This window comes from Chenopodium quinoa, unplaced genomic scaffold (genome assembly GCF_001683475.1).
Source record: "Chenopodium quinoa cultivar QQ74 unplaced genomic scaffold, ASM168347v1, whole genome shotgun sequence".
Taxonomy (NCBI): domain Eukaryota; kingdom Viridiplantae; phylum Streptophyta; class Magnoliopsida; order Caryophyllales; family Amaranthaceae; genus Chenopodium; species Chenopodium quinoa.
In genome coordinates this window covers 3,682,161-3,702,847 of record NW_018743850.1, presented here as the reverse complement: position 1 = coordinate 3,702,847, position 20,687 = coordinate 3,682,161, and the positions used below count along the sequence as shown (strand labels likewise).

Genomic DNA, 20,687 nt, shown 5'->3' with positions numbered 1-20,687 from the left:
AATTGATATTTAAAAAGTATATTTTGAGACGAATCTAATTAAATTTCACTATATATATTCTAATGGATAAATCACAAATGATGATCAATAAAGATTAAATAAATAGTGTAAAGCCCTTATGATTCAATAAAAGAAATACGAAGCAAGTATTTTTTGTTATAAAGATTTACGAGTGTTCGTTTTTATAATGTCGTTGTCAGCTGAAATTTTTGCTAGAGTGGGCCCCACAATACCGTGTGTAAACACAGCCAATAGCCGCGCTTTCGAGAGAGAAGATCTAGAGAGAAAGTTAACGGCAAAGTGACCAAGTCCTATACTTCCCTTTTTTATCGGTGAATTTTTATTACTCTTTTAGAAAATCATTACTGTAATTGTTCACTTTCACGTTGATAGTTACCCAACAACAAAAGGTTAGCTTTTCATAAATTCTTTCGTTTTTTTCTTTTTTCTCATTCATTTACATTCAAAATTGTGATGCACAGTTGAGGTTTGAATTCAGATACTATTGGAATATTTGGAAGTTTCTGAATTAAATTAGTCATTTTCAGAGAATTATCAACTGGGTTTGCTTCAAAAGTCTGTTCGTGATCTGGGGTTTTCTCAATTTCATTCATAGACTTGTAGTTCATCTTAATTTCTGAGTTTGTGATCTGGGTTTTGTGTGTAATTGATCTGGGTTTTGTCAGAATTTTACTGGGTATATCATAATTTCTGTGGTTCTCTTGTGTAATCTGAGAATATTATTTGGAGGGAATTGATAATAATCTTGTTCAGTTGTTATAGCAATTGATAAGAGTACCAGCTGTGCAAATTTGGTGGTTGAGAAATTTGTGCTGTTATTGTATGAAATTAAGGGTTTTGTTGAGACTTGCGAAGTTGAAATTGCTGAATTTTGTTGATATAGAAGATTGATAGAACAATTTCTGAGTTACCTCAAAATATATCAAATTTAGGTTTGAAAATGATGTTTATGTAGATATGATTAGCTGTTAGATGGCGACAGTATCGCCATCTCCTGATTCTGCACCTTCTGGTGTACCACCAGTTTCCTCTAACCCACCACCATCACCACTGCCTGTAACACCACCACCACCACAGCCTTCAACAACACCACCTCCTATTGCACAACCCAATGCCAATCCACCGGATCCTTCGACGCCTCCGTCTACGCTGCCAAATGCTCCACCCCCTAGCAATTTAGGAACTCCAGTTGTTACACCACCACCTGTAGACTCACCTCCCCCACCTACTGCTAGTGCACCACCCCCTGCTACACATTTATCCCCTCCTCCAGCTCCCTCCACTGCTTCCCCGCCACCGGTCCCCAGTGTTTCACCACCTACACCAACAACTAATCCCCCAGTAAATGCACCTCCACCTGCAGTAGTTCCACCTCCTTCGCCACCTTCCAACCCGCCTACTGGTTCACCTCCACTACCCCCATCATCTACCCCACCTACAAGTTCTCCCTCACCACCTACGACTTCTCCCCCAACAAGTTCTCCTACCCCACCAGCAGCAAACCCACCAAGTAATCCTCCCCCTCCACCGCCAATATCAAACCCCCCTGAGGGGTCTCCACCTCCACCAGCATCGAACCCACCAAAAACTTCACCTCCTCCAGAAGCACCAACTTCTCCTGTAAAGCCAACACCACCATCATCACAGCCTCCTCGAAGCCCACCTTCTCCACCTGCTGCATCTCCTCCAAAGAGTTCAACTCCACCCTCTGGAGATGCCCCACCTCCATCTGATCCTAACCCAGCTTCTCCACCATCTACAAAACCAGGTGCACCTCCTGGATTGCAACTTTCTCCGCCGCCCCCAGGGTTAGTCCCACCGACTTCTAGTTTACCGGGTAATAGACCAGGTTCTGAGTCAACTGGAACTGCAAATAATGCTCCCAGTAATGGGGGAATTGGAACGGGAGGAGCTGTTGCTATTGGTGTAGTAGTTGGCCTTCTAATGCTTGGACTCATTGGTTTGGTTGGTGTGTGGATCTTTAAGCGAAACAAAAAGTCTTCTGGACCTTATGATGGGCATGTCATTCCTGCCTCAATTGGCTCTTCTCCACGATCAGGTAATATTTTTGCTTCTTTGCTGTGGCTGAAGAATATTGATTACTGATAACTGTTTTCACTTTTCAGTTAATCTGATTTCATTCCAGTTCTTATTTTCCTTTTGATCAATATAGTTTTATAAGAAACTTTTGGCTGAAACCCTTTCAATGTCTTTCTAATACATTATCTCATTATGTGTCATTTACTTTTTCCTGGTGAGAACTTTTGAGTTGTGAATATATGCGGAGTTAATGTTAAGAGAATGCTACTAATAAATTTTTTTAAAGAAGTAACTCATTACGAAAACTTCTTGCTTTTTGATTAAGGGTGTTGATATAATATTCATCCCAAGTTGTACATAGCGTCAACTAATGCCCCAAAAGTATGTACTTTTCTTTCAACAAAGTTTTACAAATGATAAGGCACCCCTACCAACTAAGTTCTACTGTCTTATCTGGTAATCCGTTATGCAGTTTTGTCTATCAAATATGATACTCTCTGAAGAGAACTTAGTTAAAGAAATTCATCAATATGATGTATGATTGTTAGGAAGCTTGTGAACGTGTCTATGTAATGTTGATTATTAACTAGCTTGTAAATGTGGGTGAATTGGGGTAAAATTTCGCTGTAATATGACTCAAATGACTACTTTATTGGTTACAGATGGAAAACTATTAGTGACGACAGAGTATCCAGGTTCAAAATTTGGAGGCTCTGGTAGTGAAACACCCACTGATTATGGTGGATATGGCCATTCAAGGTCCTGGTTTACTTATCAAGAGTTGTATGATGCTACCAGTGGATTTTCTGATGAGAAAGTCCTAGGTGAAGGTGGGTTTGGTCGTGTATATAAAGGACTTCTATCAGATGGCAGAGTGATAGCTGTTAAGCAGCTTAAAGTTGGTGGTGGACAGGGGGAGCGTGAATTTAAAGCAGAAGTGGAAATAATTAGTCGCATACATCATAGACATTTGGTTTCTCTTGTTGGGTACTGCATTTTAGAGAATAAAAGGCTGCTTGTTTATGAATATGTACCTAACAATACACTCCATTATCATCTTCATTGTAAAGGTTTGCTCCTTATAGCTCTGCTTTGTTTTTTGCACCTTGTTATAGCTCTTGTAGATTTTCTAATGAATGCCCTTATCTTGGCAGGAGAAGAAAGGCCAGTTTTGGACTGGGCAACACGTATTAAAATTTCCATGGGCGCTGCTCGCGGTATCACATATCTTCATGAAGATTGTGAGTGTTACTCTTTGGTTTAAAATTCTACCACAAATTCTTACTTAAGTTACTATATGTCTCAAAATTATCTGCAAAAAACTTTTACTGGTGAACTGAGAATGCATTTGTGTTTCTCAAGTGCTGCAACTTTCTGCAAAAGAAGAGGGAATCATAACCCTGGGTATGAGATATGCAAAATATGCCCAGAGCATATATGCAGTAGATCTAATATTAAGAGTTAAGACTCACTCCAAAGTTTGGACACTAGATTTCTCCTTTTCTCTTCTCAGCAGCTCATATATAATTTATTCTGGCTAAAATGCCTTTAAATATCAAAGCCGTGTGCAGATTTAGGGCGATATTGGAGCTCCCTCATGTCTTGAACTCTGAGGCATGACTAGTCGTATACCCATACCCACTCTTATTTGAAAAAATATAAAAGAGGAGAATGTGTAGCTGTAGGATTCTAAAATTTAGCACACAGGACATTACACAAAAGTTCCAACGTTGCTTCATCCCTAATCACCTTATATATATCTCACCAGCAGGCGGTCAGGTCTCAACCTTAGCAGTAGGCCTATACCTTATCTTTAGTGTCTGCTGGTGACAACTGCTAACATGCTTTGCTTTCACTAAACTTACTGCTAGTCAGAGTTAGGAGTGTGCCCTGGATGGCTGGATGGTGCTCTTTTTTTTTTTTTTTTTTTTTTTCCTTTTTAAACATTACTGCAATGTCATGTTAGATCACATTTATCCATTAGGTTGTATATACCTGCATTGTCACCATATATTTTAATCACATGATCGTATATCTTTCTGAAAACCAATTTGCTTCACTGTTCAACTACAACAACAAAGCCTTAGTCCCAAAATGATTTAGGGTCGGCTAACATGAATTGTCATAAGGAACCGTACGATATAAAAAGGGACAATTTGCTTCACTGTGACTTGCCATAACATTATATTAGTGTGATGACCCTAAACTTAAAGAGTCCTTTAATTTTGCTCCATAGTTAAATGGAAGCATAGTCATAGTCTCATAGAGATACACTATTAGACATGTGTTGACCATTATCTATCCTTTCTCCATTGTAAACTTGTTATTAGGATTATATATTTGAAGACTGATACATGGCATGGGCCTTTACTACTACTTGTTTTAGACAATCACTGATGGCTTCCTGTAATGCCCTTGTCCTAAATTTGTCTGTTTATACACTTCTTTCTCTTTACCTTACTGTTTTTTTTTTTTCGTGCCAGGTCATCCACGAATAATTCATAGAGATATTAAATCGACAAATATTCTTTTAGATAACAACTATGAATCTCGGGTATGCAGTTTGCCCACAAGGCTTTTATTCCTCAATTTATTTCCTTTTATATACCTTTTGGGTTTAGTGGTCTGGTTTTTTTCCAGGTTGCAGATTTTGGACTTGCAAAATTGGCAATGGATGCAGAGACACATGTTAGCACTCGCGTAATGGGAACATTTGGGTAGGTATTAGTTAGAACGGTTGCCTTTAGAGGTATATCTACCAAGTGAATATCTAATTAGGTGATACCATGCTGTTTTGTTAACATACCTGGTGCTGTCTGATTTCAGATACATGGCTCCTGAATATGCTACATCTGGTAAGTTGACTGAGAAATCAGATGTGTACTCTTTTGGGGTCGTACTTCTAGAGCTTATAACTGGTCGCAAGCCTGTGGATGAGACGCAACCTTTGGGAGATGAAAGTCTAGTTGAATGGGTATGCATCTTGCCATTAGTCAAAATTTGTATGCTTTACTAAAGCTTGTGGGGGACTGCTTTGCTTTAACAAGAGGCCCTTGGATTGATTTCTTTGTTTTGCTCTTGTTTGTTTCTTTTTTATAATTCCTTTATCATTTCCCTCACTCTAAATTAACATTGGCTTATTGCTTGAATTAAAAAAATAAAAAAATAAATAAAATAAAAATAAAAACTTTCATTGTGTAGTCTCTAAGCAATGGGGCATCGTTTCATTTCATTGTATCATAAGCTTGAACACCAATATCCTGAGGCTGGGATGCTAGATTTGGCTTGACCCTTTAGGAGGGAGAAAGGAAGAGGGGGGGGGGGGGGTTTACTTGCATCTGCATCCAAACAATGATAAAGGAACTTTACATATGCAACCAATAAAGTTAATTTCATTATAAGTAATAGTTACAATTCTTACAAATACTCAGCTTATAATATTAGTGAGTGCAATAATCTTTGTATGCTTTACATAATAAGGAAGATGATCTTTCTATGCTTATATAGTGTGAAACTGTGAAATATACATGACCGAATACAACTGAATTTACTTTTGCAAAAAATACATAAATTAAGAGGGTCTGCATGGATGGAAGAAAAATTGAAACAACCACCACCTAATATGACCCCAGCTTTAGTGAAGGTTGTGGTGTATATGCTGTCTTGTTCCTAACTATTCGAGATAGTGTTGGCATCTAAAAGTCTTATAAGCCTTTTCAAAGAAGAGAAGGTAGTAAGGAAGAAGTATTACGTATAAAAGACGCCATCATATATTTTAGCCTAGTTGAAATGGATGGAAAAGGCAAATTACTAGTCTTTTTAGTTGTCCCGCTGTTTCCTATTTGGGATGTTGTGAAATAGTTCTATTTGTCTATTTGGTATAACATACCCTCTTTGTTCCTTTCCCCCTCTTATTATTTTGCCTCCAAAATTTCCCCTTTTTTTTTAAAAAAAAATAATAAAATAAATCTCAATTTTGCTTATCACATGGGCTAAATTGTAATAAATCATCCTTTTCCCCACCTCCCTTAAATCTGGCATCAAAACCTAATGGAACAACTAAATAAAACAGAGTTAGTTTTACATGGAGTGTGAGCAAGTAGGAAATGATTTTTGGAAGGGGGTGGAAGGTGCACTAATTAGAGAAAACAACTTATTCTTGTAGATGCAAGTTAAAAGGGCGGAATATGAACCTTGTGGTAAGACCATCCTCCTATCTGCTACATTTGTTATCTTCTGGGTATGTGAAATGTGATCAGAAGTCGTCAAATGTTCTGATAGTAGTGATTTGGCCTGCTTTCATGCTTCATATGATGTAGTTCTTCCCCAATTTGAATGGTGTGGTTATTTTATTTGAAAAATTATTCCAATAGTATTTTTTAGTCATTATAAGTCAAATACTTTTGCTATTTTAGGCACGGCCTTTGCTTGTTCATGCACTTGAGACGGGAGAACTTGAAGGTTTGGTAGATCAACGTCTTGAAAAGAATTATATTGAGAGTGAGATGCTTCGAATGATCGAGGCGGCTGCAGCTTGTGTGAGGCATTCATCTGTCAAGAGACCGAGAATGGGACTGGTAATTGACGTTAAATTATTTTTTTACTGTAGTATGGAGGGAGTAGAAGTAATACTGATGTTCAGCCTCTTGTTCTACAGGTTCTCAGAGCTCTTAGCATGTCCGACTCTGGAGATCTGTCGAATGGGCTGAGGGTGGGTGAAAGTCAGCTCTATGATTCTGCTCAACAATCTGCTGAAATTAGATGGTTTCGGAGAATGGCATTTGGTGGTGGTAGTCAAGATAGTAGTGATTTTTTCAGTAATCCCAGCCAGAATTTTGGGTACTCAGGCCAGAGCAGGCAGAATGTTGATCGTTCAACTCAGCACGAGCATAATCGAAATTCTCAGAATGTGGGCTTTCCTAACCAAAGTGGAAATAATGTTGACTTTTCGGCGGAGCATCATTCAAGCCAACACAATCAGCATAATAGAAATCCGAGTGGGAATAATGGCAACTTTTCTGCCGAGGGTCATTCAAGCCAAATCAATCAGGGCAATAGGAATTCCAGTGGAAATAATCTCGACCTTTTGGCAGATCGTTATTCAAGCCAACACAATCAGGGTAATAGAAACCCAAGCGGAAATTATGGTTACTTTTCGTCTGAGCGTCATTCAAGCCAACACAATCAGGGTAATAGGAATCCGAATTTTTATAGGGAAGATAGCGTGAACCGGATGACAAGCTTATAAGGGGTGAATTCATCTCAAGGCGGTTGAAATTCAATATGATTGTTGGAAGGCTAGGCTCCGCTATGGAACATGTAGCTATGCTCTTTGCTGCATTTTTTTGCACAGAAATTTTGCATTTTCTCCATCATTCTTTATCATTGTAAGTATTACAGGTACAAAGATTTTGTTTAGCAAATTTTTTTACACTTTGGATGAAGGCGCTCTTTTATTCATCCTACTCCCTGTTTGGTCACAACTCCCTTTATCTAGAAATAATAGTGTCATGCACATAAGAAGTAGGCTATTTTAGGATTTTCGGAATAAGCTCACACTATCAATTTTGTGATTGATTTTACCATTATACCTTCTTACTAAGATTGCGTTATAGGGAAGTACGAGAAGGGGTTTTTTGTGTATATAAGGTGTTGGGACAATGTAAGTTATGTAACTATTATTTCAGAATAGAGAGAGTATGTTGTTTCCATTTCTGAAGTCTCTTGTTTGATCTAGTGTTTTCAGTAATTGTACCTCTTGCTTAAGGATGCAATAAATTGGTGCGCAAGGTCAAGCCACCTTGATTATATATATAGCACATGTATCAAGTTCAGTACTTCAGTGATTTGGCTAACTTCATTCCATTTTTCTATAAATTAGATTAGAGGATAAGAAAATAAAGATATGTAGCAAGATTTTGTCATGTGCTTGTACAAGTATCAGAAATCAATGGCTTGCAATCCTGTATAAGCTAAGCAAAAGATTTGATGCTGTAACATGAAGATCGCAGCATATGAAGGTTACTTAAAAGAGCAAAAATTTATGATTGAGCTTAGGTTTTACAATTAATACTCGAATTCGGGGTTGTTCAAAACATTAAAACCGAGGAGAGGTAAACTTATGGGTTAACCCAAGTTCAGATCAGCTCCAATCGCCTTTGACTCTAATACATGACATATTTTGAACCTCAATTGAGCAGTGTATGGCTTATACCATCCATGATCCATCAAGAGAATCGACCAACAACATCTTATAGTAATGGACGTTGAGAATATATGGGTCAAAATAAGTTTTTTTTTATTTTTTATTTTTTACTTCTATATATATATTTTATGCTAGGAGAACTAAGACTAAGGAAAATGTCTTATAAGGTAGGAGGTTGTTTTTCAATTTGTCTAACATAAATCCGTTACAAAAACTAATACTTGTAAACCCAATATGCTAGGTACTTCCTGACAAATTTTCCTACCAATAATCGCAGATTAATATCCTTCCTTCCTCGAGTATATTTACGCATAATTTATTTATTTTTCTTAAAGGGAGGATATATGAGGAGTATTAAAGATTGATGATTAGAGAAGTTGGTTATACCTGGAAGACAAGCCATTGTCACATGTAGGCTACTGATAAAGAAAGATACCTGGAAGTGGACCTCCTTAAGTAGACATGAAGAAACATTAAATTGACATATCCTTTTGATTCTTCTTGTTTTTTTGTGATTTGCCAACCTCATTATAATAATTTCCCATTTGCCAAGTTTTTTGTCTCCAAACTCGATTCTTTTGTCTATGAAATACAAACTTCAAAGTTATCCTTTTTTTTTTCAAAAAAAACTTTATTAAAGAGAAATTTGTATTCTCCTTTGCTTGCTTCACCCTTGTTCACAATGCTCTCCTTACATGAGAAAGGAACATACAACTCTACAAGCAACAACTTCTTGTTCTCTTCTTTTATAATAATCCCTTTTTCATTCATGATCACAACATCTCCTTTCTCGATCCCTCGATAGATAGCTAGCTATAGCACGACTCCATGGAGGATTGTAACACGGTTATCTCTGATTGTATCATCATATCATGTTGTTGTCAATGCTTGCTTCTACAACTCGTTATCTTCATCTTTATACAACTCCCTCGTCGTGTGGCTCGTAAGACAAAAGAGTATGCAAAAAGGAAGCTAAGGAAGAGGAGAAAGAAGAAACATGGTGATCATCTAGAAATGGTAGAGGATAAACAAAAGGCGGTATATGGGGACGAGTTTGTTGGGTTAGATGATGATGATAAAAGAGGAAAGTCAATGTCTTTGAGAATTCTTGAATTAGAAAGTATGGCAATGAATGAGTTGCATAATTGGGGGAGTTGTAATGAAGAAGTTGATAAGGTGTTAGGGGAGTTGGCTTTAAAGGGAGAATTTGGATTTGGTAGTTTTTGGGGAAGAAATTCTGAAATTCAAACAAGAAAAAATAATTGTTATTGTAAATGTAGTAGGAGTTTGACAAAAGAAGAAGAATTAGATTTTGGTAGTCACGTTGTGAAGTTTCATTTGATTGAAGTAATTGAATCTTTTGATTAGCAACCTATAATTGTTATTGTTATGATTATTAATTATATCATCTCAAAAGTCGCTAGTAATGAATGACTTAGTCATGAATCAATTATTGATACATTAGGTTTGGACTTCTAATCATTTAAAGTTTTATGAATATTTTAGTTATAACAAGTATGTAAATATATAGTGATAACAAGTTTTAGATTCTTATATAGTGTATTTTGTAATATAAAAGGTAGGATTTAGTGGATAAAGCTGTGTTTTCTTAATTATATTAAGAGGTGTTTAGTACTTGGAATTGAAGGTGGGATAGCATAGATTTCTTTGTTTGTTTGGACTTTGGATGGATTGGAAATAAAAAAAAAAAAGGAGAGGACTATTAGGGACGAGAATTGTTGAAAAAGTCCCTTTTGATTTAATGAAAGGAACAAGGATGAGGTACTAGTAAGATTGAGCACGCTCTATGCTGATTGATTCACTCATTAGGACATTGGGGTAATAATGAGATCTACATTTACTAAGTACTTATTGATTTTATAACGAAAAAATATCATATTAATAATAAATAAATAAATAAATAAACTACGTTATATAGTAATAGAAGTATTATAATGGAAGAATTATACATCATGAGCTGATTTTGGGTAGATTCCTAATAACATCGTTATGGGTTGGTTTATGAAAGGTAATAGATATATTCGTCATTTTATAAGTAATTGGGCCAAGCCAGGCCCAAACACATATAATAAAAAAATAAAAAAATAAAAAATCATTTTGTAAAGTGGTAATCAATTGCCTAGCATGGAGAAGTCTTAAGTGAAAACAGAAAAGTGATATTACTTTGTTACAAACTTACAATGACAATTTCACAATTAAAATACATGATTATGTGAAGTATAATTACCATTCAAACCTCTTCTCCAAATATACAATATCCAAATTCACTAATCAAAAAATAAAAACATCCAAACTTTCATCAAATTACAGCAAAAACTTGGTAATAAAACTCCTAGAAATATGGCAAATGAATGACAACAATTTCAATTTAAAAAAACGATTTCATAATTCCCTAAATTTACAATTCCAAAATCACAATCAATTATTTGACCCACATCCTCATGAAAGACCATAACCTTATACATGCACCACATTTCCCCCACTTGCTTCCCTTTTGATCATTCAAACAATTAAACCCCCCCAACCAATTTAGACCATTTCAACCCCAATTCAATTCAACCCCTCTTACACCCTTTAATTTCATATCCAAAACTTCTTCAATCATAATTATACAACCAAAAACCAAATTGTTATGGCGTCAAATTGAGCCATAACAATTTGAACAAATAAAAGAGAAATTGTTAAACGTCGCCCTGAAATCCAACCCGTGTTAAATCCCACAAAAATAACTCGGAAAAAATGGATACCTTCAACCCCGAACAAATAAAACAACTAAAACACATATTTGAACGATTCGACATGGACTCGGATGGGAGCATAACGCAGCTAAAACTAGCTGCGTTGTTACGTTCCTTAGGGGTGAAACACACGGGTGATCAAATATACGCGTTGTTAACATCTATGGACTCGAATGGTAATGGTTACATTGAATTCGACGAGCTAGCACAACCATGATATAATGATCAACCAAGAACAGTTATTAGATGTTTTTCGGCTGTTTGACCGCGATGGGAACGGGTACATCACGGCAGCCGAGCTAGCAGGATCAATGGCTAAGATGGATCATCCTTTGACGTACAAAGAATTGGCTGAAATGATGAGGGAAGCTGATACAAATGGAGATGGTGTTATTAGTTTTAATGAGTTTGCTAATATTATGGGTCGATCTGCTGCTGATTTGTTTGGCCTTAATATTACTTGTCCTGTTTCTTAGATGTTACAATCAAATTTACTATGATTTTGTGATTTTCAATGATATAAGTGTATAAATCATGTTTATATTGTTGGATTTTTGTTAATTATTGGAATGGTTTTATCAAAATTGTTGGGATTTACTTGTTTAAATGTTTACATTTTTTCTTTTTTTTTATTTAACGATTTGATTGAGGAATTCTGCTTTTTGCAAATTTGGTGAGTGCAGGTTTCTTGTAAATATGTAACTAAACTCAATGATTGTTTTATGTTTGTGAATCTTGTAGTTTATCCAGAGGGCCATTCCCTTGTTTCGTCATGGCACACCCTCCCCGGGGGGTTGCTAGAAACCTCGGTAGGGTTGGTGCTCCCAAGGGTTCGCATTTTTAACCAAACCATTCATCTAGGTTAAAGCAAACGCCAGGTTGTCCTTGAATATTTTATCTTTCCCTCATTCCATTTATCGGAATTATTGTATGGTTTCGGACCAATATTACTAGTCTTTTGATCATCCTCTTTCCCTAATTCCATTTCTAGGAATTATTGTATGGTTTCGGACCAATATTACTAGTCTTTTGATCATCCTCTTTCCCTAATTCCATTTCTCAGAATTATTGTATGGTTTTGGACCAATATTACTAGTCTTTTGATCATCCTCTTTCCCTAATTCCATTTCTAGGAATTATTGTATGGTTTCGGACCAATATTACTAATCTTTTGATCATCTTTCCCTTTCTTGGAATCATTGTATGGTTTCATACCATTATTATTAGTCTTTCATCTCTGTAATGATCGATAACCATGATCCCTAACATGTAGAACGATTTTTAGTCAATTGAATTTATTTCTGTTTTCATAGTGTACCTAAAAAAAGATTATAATAACCCACTTGATTTTTTTTTTTCTTCTTTGATTTAATCATGCCGAAATTTTCATTTCTGGGTGTCAATGATTTCGATCAGTGATGAGCCCTAATATGTTCATCTTATTTTCATTTTCGGATAAAATGTTAATTAAAACTAAGTTCAGATCGAATGTGATAATGGTTAACCAAGTTAGATTAACAACTAAATCAATTTCAAATGAATTTAAATTTGTGAAAATCAATGAATAGAACGCACACTTAATTTATACCCTCTCGAGTTTTCCATCATGTGTTCCATAGGACTCCAACCAACCCATGGTTCAGAACTTCAGAATCAGGAATATCTCTTACTATGTCGTTATTCCTACATTAAAATTTTTAAAATCATTATGGCCCATTCAAGGCCCCCAAACAAAATGAATGCCTTTTCCACATTGATGGATGATGTTTATGGTATCTATCTCCATTGTTGTCATGTGCTTGTATAGTTTAGGAGACTTGGCAAAGGGTATCTAATTGTTTGGTACCATAATTTATTCCTCTATAAATTTTAGGTAAATATATTTGGAGACTTATGAAACTTATCTGAATTATGTTGTGTCCTTATCTGAATTATGTTGCAATATCAAATACTCAGTAATTTAGAGCTTAGAAGTAACTATATGTGCACAACGTATAATGTAGTACATATCAAGTCTTTACGAGTTTTTGACTAGTACAAATCGATCCCACAGGGACTATTGCACATCAATGAGCTATGATGATGCTAAGCTAAATCGAAACTTTTGATGGACTTTCTAATAATATTGTAAGTTGCTAAACAGTTATCTATGACAAGAAGCCTTTATAAATATGCAGTAGATTAAAACAATATCTTTTTTCTCTATATATAAGAACACTGGATTTCTGTACAAAGTTCTACACAAGTATGAGCTATAACCAAAGAATATTAGCAGTTGCTGATGGAAAGATAACGCGAGAATGTACATATTCTAGCCTCTTAATTCTGTCCTATCTGACACATATGATACAGCTTGAGTATACTTTTTCTGTACAAATCATCTTCAAAGTGACAACGAAGACAAAATTCAGGCCGAAAAATTGACCTTAGTCCCCTCTAAGTTCCGAGGAATTCTCTCAGTGACTTTTTTTTCTAACGATCCTATACAAATGTCATCAGCTTTTACTTTTCCGTCTATCCTTCTTTCTAGCTGCTGCACGAGCAGTGTAGCCCACAGTTTGAGGTCGTATTGATCTTTGCCTGACCATATGGCAGTACTCGGGGTCTTCGGTTTGACCCTCGAGCCTTAGCCATTGGATCATTTGATGGTACATAGGCACAAACCTCATCTGTATAGCGGAGTAAGTAAAATAGGGGAGTAAAGCTGAGATCACCACAAAAAATGTCAGGAGCCAAAATTTGGGTGCTGGAGCAAGTGACTCGACGAAAACCTGATATCCTGTAGTTGAAAAGTTGGGATTCATTGAGCCATAAATCAAGAGGAAGATATACCAAAGAGCAATTGAACCCCAGATGACAATATGTTGTATTAGTGTAAAGTAGCAAATGAAAAGCGCCATTTGACAGTTGACCACCCAGACAGCACATGTGTACATAGTTGCTCCAAAGATTTGAAAGTCTACAGGCCTCCCGTCGTTACTGTAAGCCTGATTGTACATGGCTTCCTTGCAGAAGAAGAAGATGATTATACCACTGATCATTCCATTAACCATCCAGCTGAGTATACGCAACCAACTGAAGAGGACATTTTGAACACCTTCTTGATATAGTAAAGAGAACTGCCACAGGAACATTATAGAGAAAAGTGTGAGATGAATTGAGCATTCATGATTTTATTTAGTTATCCCTCTATCCTTAAATAATGCAAAGTACTAATAAGTAAGATTTAGTTCAGGTTCGCTGTTAAAGATTTGCATTGAAAAAAGAAAAAAAAAAAAAAAAAAGCACTACTTAAAATTTTGTCACCATAGTAGTATAATCTAATACTTAATATTCAGCCTATTTTTGGACAAGGTTTTTCAAAAACTAATTGTAATGGTTAAATCTTTAAATTAATGGTAAGATTAGAACAATGAATCTACCTTGAGACAGAAACGTGCAGAAACATCTTGGTCAAAGACTCCCAAAGCAATTGCAGGAAGCGATGTGAAGAATACATTGAATGTTGACAAAAACCAGTCATTGTATGCTGGTTGGCCAGAGAATGATGCATATGCCTCAAACAAGAAAACTGTGACTCCAAAAGTTACGTTCTTGTAGAAGAAATAACAGATCTGCCGAGAGAAAAAAAATGTGTCAACAAATTATCACTTGAAAATACCAAAATGATGGTGGAAATTAAAATAAACTGAATGGAACTATAGTTTCTAGTAGACAATACCATTGAGGTTATTCTTCTGTAACACCAATGACCATGGACAAGCAACAAACGCTCCAAAAACCGAAATTGAGCAATAGCAATATCACTGGACATTACAGCCTGGCATGAAAGAAAGGGTATAAGGCATCGTGCAAGAAAAGACTAAATGAGTGTTACAAGCGGGAACACTAAAACAAAAAAACAAATCAGACAATTCCCAAGGCATGCTGTGTATATACCTGCATTCCTTCAACACCACTGATCCCAATTCCTATGTCAGCTTCTTGAAGCATTCCCACATCATTAGCTCCATCACCAATGGCCAATGTTGTTCTATTCGTACCATTTTTCACGAGTCTTGTGACCTGTGATTATCCATCATGATTCAGAAAACATGACAAGGGAACATGGAAATAAGAAAAGTTTTTGGAATCATGAGAAATAAGCAGTCATGTGAACTCACCAATGCCTTCTGCTTGGGTGATGAGCGGCAGCAAATAACTGAGGCACAGCCAATAGCAAGCTCTAGAAATAAATTCTTCATATCATCCTCTAGAGCATATGCGAGAGATTTCCCATCAATAATCAAAGCATAGGCCTCGGAAGTTGAGCCAGATGCATCAAGTTGAGTCTTAGCAGTAGTAATTTGCTTGAGCACGGTTTCTCTGGATGCCTACAATGTTTGAATCATCACATTAGATATTACAGTGTGAAAATAATACTTCCCAGCATTGCAAGAAGGCGGGGAAGCACAAGATTATAGGAGGCCATGTGATGAGGAGCTATACAATTGGCAATACATCCCTTAAAGTAATAATAAGCTAACAGTGACAGACTGACAGTTGTGACACTAATTCTTTTGTAAAGAAGACAGGGAGCGTTGCTACAAAGACTAAAGAATTTCTCCTGAGAGTTACTTTCTGGCATCAGCATAATCACTCTAGGCCTAACTGAGAAATTCCTCCCATTAGAAGAATGTTCATGATATATTAATCTGAGTGCATTGCAAATACCAAAGAAGCAGCAGTACACTGGACAGCGAAAATAATTACTTCCTCGGCCATAAAAAATTTTCAAAGGCCACGTATGTCTAAAAGGTCAGGATGGTGGTTGTTTAGATGGTTTGCAGAACTTTTTGTTTTATTTCATTGTGCATTAGTACTAAGATATTTAGCAACTCACTTTTGTGATGGCATCCTTGTCGCCCAACTTCTCTAATGTTTTGATTTCTGGGGTCTCTACACTGATTAGTATTTGCTTCATTCCCTGTCTCAGCAAGCTACAAGCAAACCTGAAGTTTCCATAGGCTAAAGTTAGAAATGGAATAGGATTTAAAGCGAGTGTGGATTGCAGTACGACAAAAAACTATACCCGATATTAATAGCTGTCTCCATCTTATCCCCAGTCAAGACCCATATCTTTATTCCTGCTTGGGCAAGTTTGTCAATGCATTCTGGAACCTATACACAGATTACATGCAAAGATTAGATAAGTTCAATATCACTTTAACAATGGTTTATTTTTCTGAGCTTAATTTCCTTATAAAAGAACAAGAAAAGATCCAAATCCTACCCCACGCTGAAGTTTATCCTCAACAGCAGTTGCACCAAGAAGAATCAAATCTTTTTCAATTGACTCAGCCACTTGCTCAACTAGCGATTCCTGATCTGCACTAACAGCATTCCTGGCAGCGTTAAAGTTTTCATTGAACTCTCTGCATTCTTCATCATCTATTTCCCGGTAGGCAAGTATTAAAGTCCTCAGTCCTGCATCAGCATATTCATTTACATGGTCTCTGGTCTGCTCCTCAAAGTGGCTACCATGCCTGTCTAGTCGTGGAAACATAACACTGCATAGGATGAAAAGGAAATTATCAAACACCCATCAGAAAAAATACATATTATAAAAGTTGATATGAATAAAGCAAAGATTGTCATAGTAAAATTCGAGTACAATTTATACACATGGAAAAGAGGAAAAGGGGCTGAGTAAGAAAAGGTGGTTTAAACAAACCTGTCAGCACCCTTGCAGAGTAGAATTTTTTTCCCTTCCTCAGTTTCGACAATCACTGACATTCTTTTTCTAGTGCTATTGAACTCCAAGATACTCAGGACTTTGAACTCCCTGCATAACGGCAATTCATGTTAAGAAAGAAGGACATAATATAAACATTGGTTTGAATTGCACTGTTCAGAAAATGTCAAAGACTACATAACTAAAATTGCTGTTTTCAAATATCAGAATATGAAGAGCTTGTACACTATGCAAAATCAGCACGCATAATGGTGAATATCTTAGTCTCTATATACTTGCTTCAGTTTTAAGCATCTTGATGATGAAACTTAAAATCTTGAAGTTGTTACAGGAACGACGAAATTAGGTAATTAAGCATCAGAATCATATATTCAATTTTCTAAGCTGGACAAAACTCATACAGAATATATTTTGACTTATGCAAAGGATTAAATATATGTATGCAATAACATAAACAAAAGAGATCAATGTAATAGTTATTTACTAACCTGTCAATTATCTCTCCAGTAACAGGATCCAACTCATTCAATGAAACATTGGTCTGAGTCCTTTTGTGGAACTCGAAACCAAGTTCTCTAGCAGCAATAACAAAAGCTGCCTCATCAGGTGATTCTGCTTCATAGGAAACTTTCCCAGTTTCTTCATCTACTTCTGGAATCACTGTGTGGCAAACAGCCAGTAATTGAAAGAACATCTGAATAACATGTGAATTTGGCTCGTTTACCCAGTTGCCATTCATAACCCTTTCATCCTTGAAATTGAACCCTTTAACACCAGAATTTGCCTCAGCAAATTCCTCCTCAATTTCATCATGATCATTAACAATAGATTGTAAACCATTCATCAATCCATTGGGTAAAGGTGAACCTTTTCTTTTGGCCATAGCCCTCTCAACCTCTGTAATACCACGACCATAAGCTGTCCCAGCAATTGAACACTTGATGAACTCCATAGAATTGCATGTCAAAGTGCCTGTCTTATCAGATAGTATTGTATCAACTTGACCAAGCTCTTCATTTAAGTTTGAGGTACGGGCATGAGCTGGCTTGTCGGTTTCTTCATGATACATTTGAATATCTTGGTTGATAAAACGACTCTGGAGAACTTTCACTATCTCTATAGACACATACAAGGAGATAGGGATAAGGTAACTGTACAACATAAGGCCGGTGAGGAAGTGTAAAAACGCTGAAAGTGGAGCTCTATTGGTATCAAAGTAAATTGTCGGGTGAGCATTTGGACTAAGGTACCACCTCTTTACTACGCCGTCTTTCAGGTCATCATTGGTAGTAACACCAAACACAACAGATCCAACAAAAGACATCAAAAATAACATGAAGAATAGGAAGTATATAATCTTATCCATTTTCCTCTCAACCCTGCTTCGCTTAGAGGGTGGGTCAGTGGCATTCTGCATAACCTTGGTGTCATGACCAGTAAAAACCACAACACCGTAAATATAATCTGTATTCCGAAGTTTCGAGTCTCTCAGGAGAAGTTGTTGAGGGCTGAGTGGAAATTGTTGCTCCTCATAATCCATAGTTCCAACAAAAGTATACAAATTGGCATTAGGGTCTTCACATCTAACAGTAGCTTTAAAATCCTTGAAGCTGGAGTCCTCATGCAAAGATGTAGTAACTTCAAGCGCTTGTTTCAATTTCAAGTTTGTCTCCCCGTCGAGATTCATGGTTTCAACATAACAGACTGCATCCTCATAACTAGATGAAAGCAAAAGGATATCAGCTGGAAAAAACCCATCTTTCTCAACTTTCACCACATCCCCAACTTTAAGATAACTCGATTCCGACTCCTTAAACTCCCCATCTCCAAAATGCACTTGTACTTTTCTCTTATTCACCTCTACATCCTGAATAAATTATTAAATCAATATATCATAAACTGGTTGACAAATCAACATCCAGCTATTAAGCTCAATAATTTTAAAAATTCAATTAGCATCCAATGCACCCCACCCTGTAACAGTCAGAAACTCAGAACTTGCTCAATCAACAACTAAATTCCAAAAATCAATCGAATTCAAAGACAAACGTAATCATCAAAGCATACTTTTGAACTTAATCACATGCCATTTACAGCCACATAAAGTTAGGTTGGATTATTAAATTTTCAACAATGCAAGCCACATTTAGCAAACAAAAATCTCACCAAACAATAATTACTTCTACAGTTCTACATTCAATAACATAAACTCAAACAATGATCATAAACCAATTAAACCACCATTTTTAGCTAAATTAGAGATAGATATAGGATCAAATACCTGCTGATTTCGCCGCCAATCCTCGATGGCCTCCTTCAACATACTCACACCAATAACAAACACCAATGGTGCAATAGCACTAACAGCTGAATAAGGTGCAAGAGGAGTAAAAGCCAAGATTCCAGTTACAAGGAAAAAGAAATTGGCAACTCTCCTAAATTGCTCAAACAAAGATTTGGGTAAAAAAGTTGCAAGTGTATACTTTGTCGTTCTAACATAATTATCCGGGTAATCTCTAACTGAAGACTCAAAACTATTTGGCTCATTACAATATACAACCCTTGAAAAACCAGGACCTCCGATTTGTGAAATATCATCTTCTTGTAAAGATGCTTTTCCACAATGAAATGAATAGATCTTGCTAAAATTCAACCTCCTCCTTCTTCTTCCTTGAACCATTTTTATTTAATAAAAATGGCTCAAATCTTGTAAGAAAGATGGGATTTTTGGCAATAATTTTCACTCAATCTTGTAAAAAGATGAGATTTTTTTGGGTTTTTGGGTTTTTTCTTCCAACTTCAACAAGAACACCACCCAAGTGTAAATTATGGGAGAGTACCCAAGAAATTAATTAAATGCAACTAACTACCAAATTGTATGAACAAAACCCAATAAATACCTGACCCCAGAAAAAGCTCTAAACCCCAGTAAAAAAATAATTTGACAAAATTATTTCCTCCTTCCAACAGCAACTTGAAAATGAAAATAGTGCTATGATTTTCAATAACCCGACCCAAAAACTCGTATGTCGTTACGGGCTTAAATCTAGTACACTCCCTTACAACTTCACTTGTGTAGACAATAAATTAATCCAGTGGTTGCACCAAGCAGTAAAAAAAAATTTGAAATTTTTCCAGCTGTATTGTGGAAATAGACAACTATTAACAACCCTCAAACACACAAGAAAATCTCACAAGATATTGAGTAATCTCTGCAAAAGTGCAATAATACCCAGAAAGATAATTGAATATCTTATATAAAGATATAAGAATATGAAAAAATAAAATAATTTTATGATGAAGAAGATGAAGAGAAAATTAGTTGCACATTCAGCAAAATAAATATAAGGTGATACAATAGGGAGAAAATTATTTATGTTGAATTTTCAGGGCATTTTAAAGTTTTGTTTTTTTTCTTCGACCAAAGAAGGCAGCTTTGAATGAAGACTTGAATCATCTCTCTCTTTCGTTTGACTTTCCAACCTTTTGTAATCCAACACGCATTTGCCCAATCTTTTTGATCTATAATTTAAAACCCATTCAAATTAAAATTAAAAAGAACCCAGAAAATGAAAATGTAACAATAAAAATTCAAGATTTTCAACTACCATCAACAACCCCACAAAGGAAATTTAAGACCTTTATATAAAATAAAATAAAATGGAATATTCTAAAAGGGAATAGTATAGTATAATCGTATATTATATAGTTTTTTTTATAGAATATATAAATTCGACAAAAGGGGATGATTGAAGATGACTGCAATTGATTTGATTTGGGGATCGCGGGAAAATTAAAAACCAATAAATAAAAATAAAATAATAATTCTAGATTGGGTTAAGAAGAAGATGAAGAAATTATTAATGGTGGGCGTAAAAATTAATTTGTTGGTTTCAGGGGTTTTTTCTGTGAATCTTCTTCTTGTGAT

The 20,687-nt window shown here is 35.9% G+C and overlaps 3 protein-coding genes and 1 pseudogene across 4 annotated transcripts; 3 read left to right on the top strand and 1 right to left on the bottom strand.

Moving 5' to 3' along the window:
- The first annotated feature begins 226 nt into the window (after positions 1-226).
- On the top strand, positions 227-7,772 carry LOC110685992 (proline-rich receptor-like protein kinase PERK9). Its single transcript, XM_021862563.1, has 8 exons — positions 227-2,080; positions 2,724-3,131; positions 3,216-3,302; positions 4,545-4,615; positions 4,702-4,778; positions 4,888-5,035; positions 6,477-6,638; positions 6,719-7,772. The coding sequence occupies exons 1-8, from the start codon at positions 994-996 to the stop codon at positions 7,307-7,309; spliced, it is 2,631 nt and encodes an 876-aa protein (XP_021718255.1). The 5' UTR covers positions 227-993; the 3' UTR covers positions 7,310-7,772.
- A 104-nt stretch (positions 7,773-7,876) lies between these two features.
- LOC110685993 lies at positions 7,877-10,017 on the top strand. Its single transcript, XM_021862564.1, has one exon. It carries the CDS (start codon positions 9,095-9,097, stop codon positions 9,632-9,634), a length of 540 nt encoding a protein of 179 aa, XP_021718256.1. The 5' UTR covers positions 7,877-9,094; the 3' UTR covers positions 9,635-10,017.
- Positions 10,018-10,292: 275 nt separating this feature from the next.
- Positions 10,293-11,589, top strand: LOC110685991 (annotated as a pseudogene).
- A 1,584-nt stretch (positions 11,590-13,173) lies between these two features.
- On the bottom strand, positions 13,174-20,392 carry LOC110685990 (putative phospholipid-transporting ATPase 9). 2 transcript variants are annotated; one of them, XM_021862560.1, is made up of 11 exons: positions 19,041-20,392; positions 17,248-18,626; positions 16,739-16,849; positions 16,298-16,574; positions 16,097-16,185; positions 15,908-16,016; positions 15,189-15,398; positions 14,965-15,090; positions 14,747-14,845; positions 14,448-14,639; positions 13,174-14,144 (listed from the first exon to the last, which is right to left on the bottom strand). In XM_021862560.1, exons 1-11 carry the CDS (start codon positions 19,437-19,439, stop codon positions 13,521-13,523), a joined length of 3,615 nt encoding a protein of 1,204 aa, XP_021718252.1. In that variant the 5' UTR covers positions 19,440-20,392; the 3' UTR covers positions 13,174-13,520. The 2 variants fall into 2 exon arrangements, with proteins under 2 accessions (XP_021718252.1, XP_021718254.1); XM_021862562.1 differs by lacking the exon at positions 19,041-20,392 and having other exon boundaries at positions 17,248-18,470; positions 18,514-18,606.
- Between the last annotated feature and the right edge of the window lie 295 nt (positions 20,393-20,687).

Excerpts from the sequence above, each read along its gene's own strand:
- LOC110685990 (XM_021862560.1), bottom strand. The coding sequence starts at position 19,439 with ATGGTTCAAGGAAGAAGAAGGAGGAGGTTGAATTTTAGCAAGATCTAT. Across the intron at positions 16,017-16,096 it reads GAGACAGCTATTAATATCGG|GTTTGCTTGTAGCTTGCTGA; the intron begins GTATAGTTTTTT and ends TGGAAACTTCAG. Across the intron at positions 14,640-14,746 it reads ACAGAAGAATAACCTCAATG|ATCTGTTATTTCTTCTACAA; the intron begins GTATTGTCTACT and ends TTCTCTCGGCAG.
- LOC110685992 (XM_021862563.1), top strand. The coding sequence starts at position 994 with ATGGCGACAGTATCGCCATCTCCTGATTCTGCACCTTCTGGTGTACCA. Across the intron at positions 3,132-3,215 it reads TTATCATCTTCATTGTAAAG|GAGAAGAAAGGCCAGTTTTG; the intron begins GTTTGCTCCTTA and ends TTATCTTGGCAG. Across the intron at positions 5,036-6,476 it reads ATGAAAGTCTAGTTGAATGG|GCACGGCCTTTGCTTGTTCA; the intron begins GTATGCATCTTG and ends TTGCTATTTTAG.
- LOC110685993 (XM_021862564.1), top strand. The coding sequence starts at position 9,095 with ATGGAGGATTGTAACACGGTTATCTCTGATTGTATCATCATATCATGT.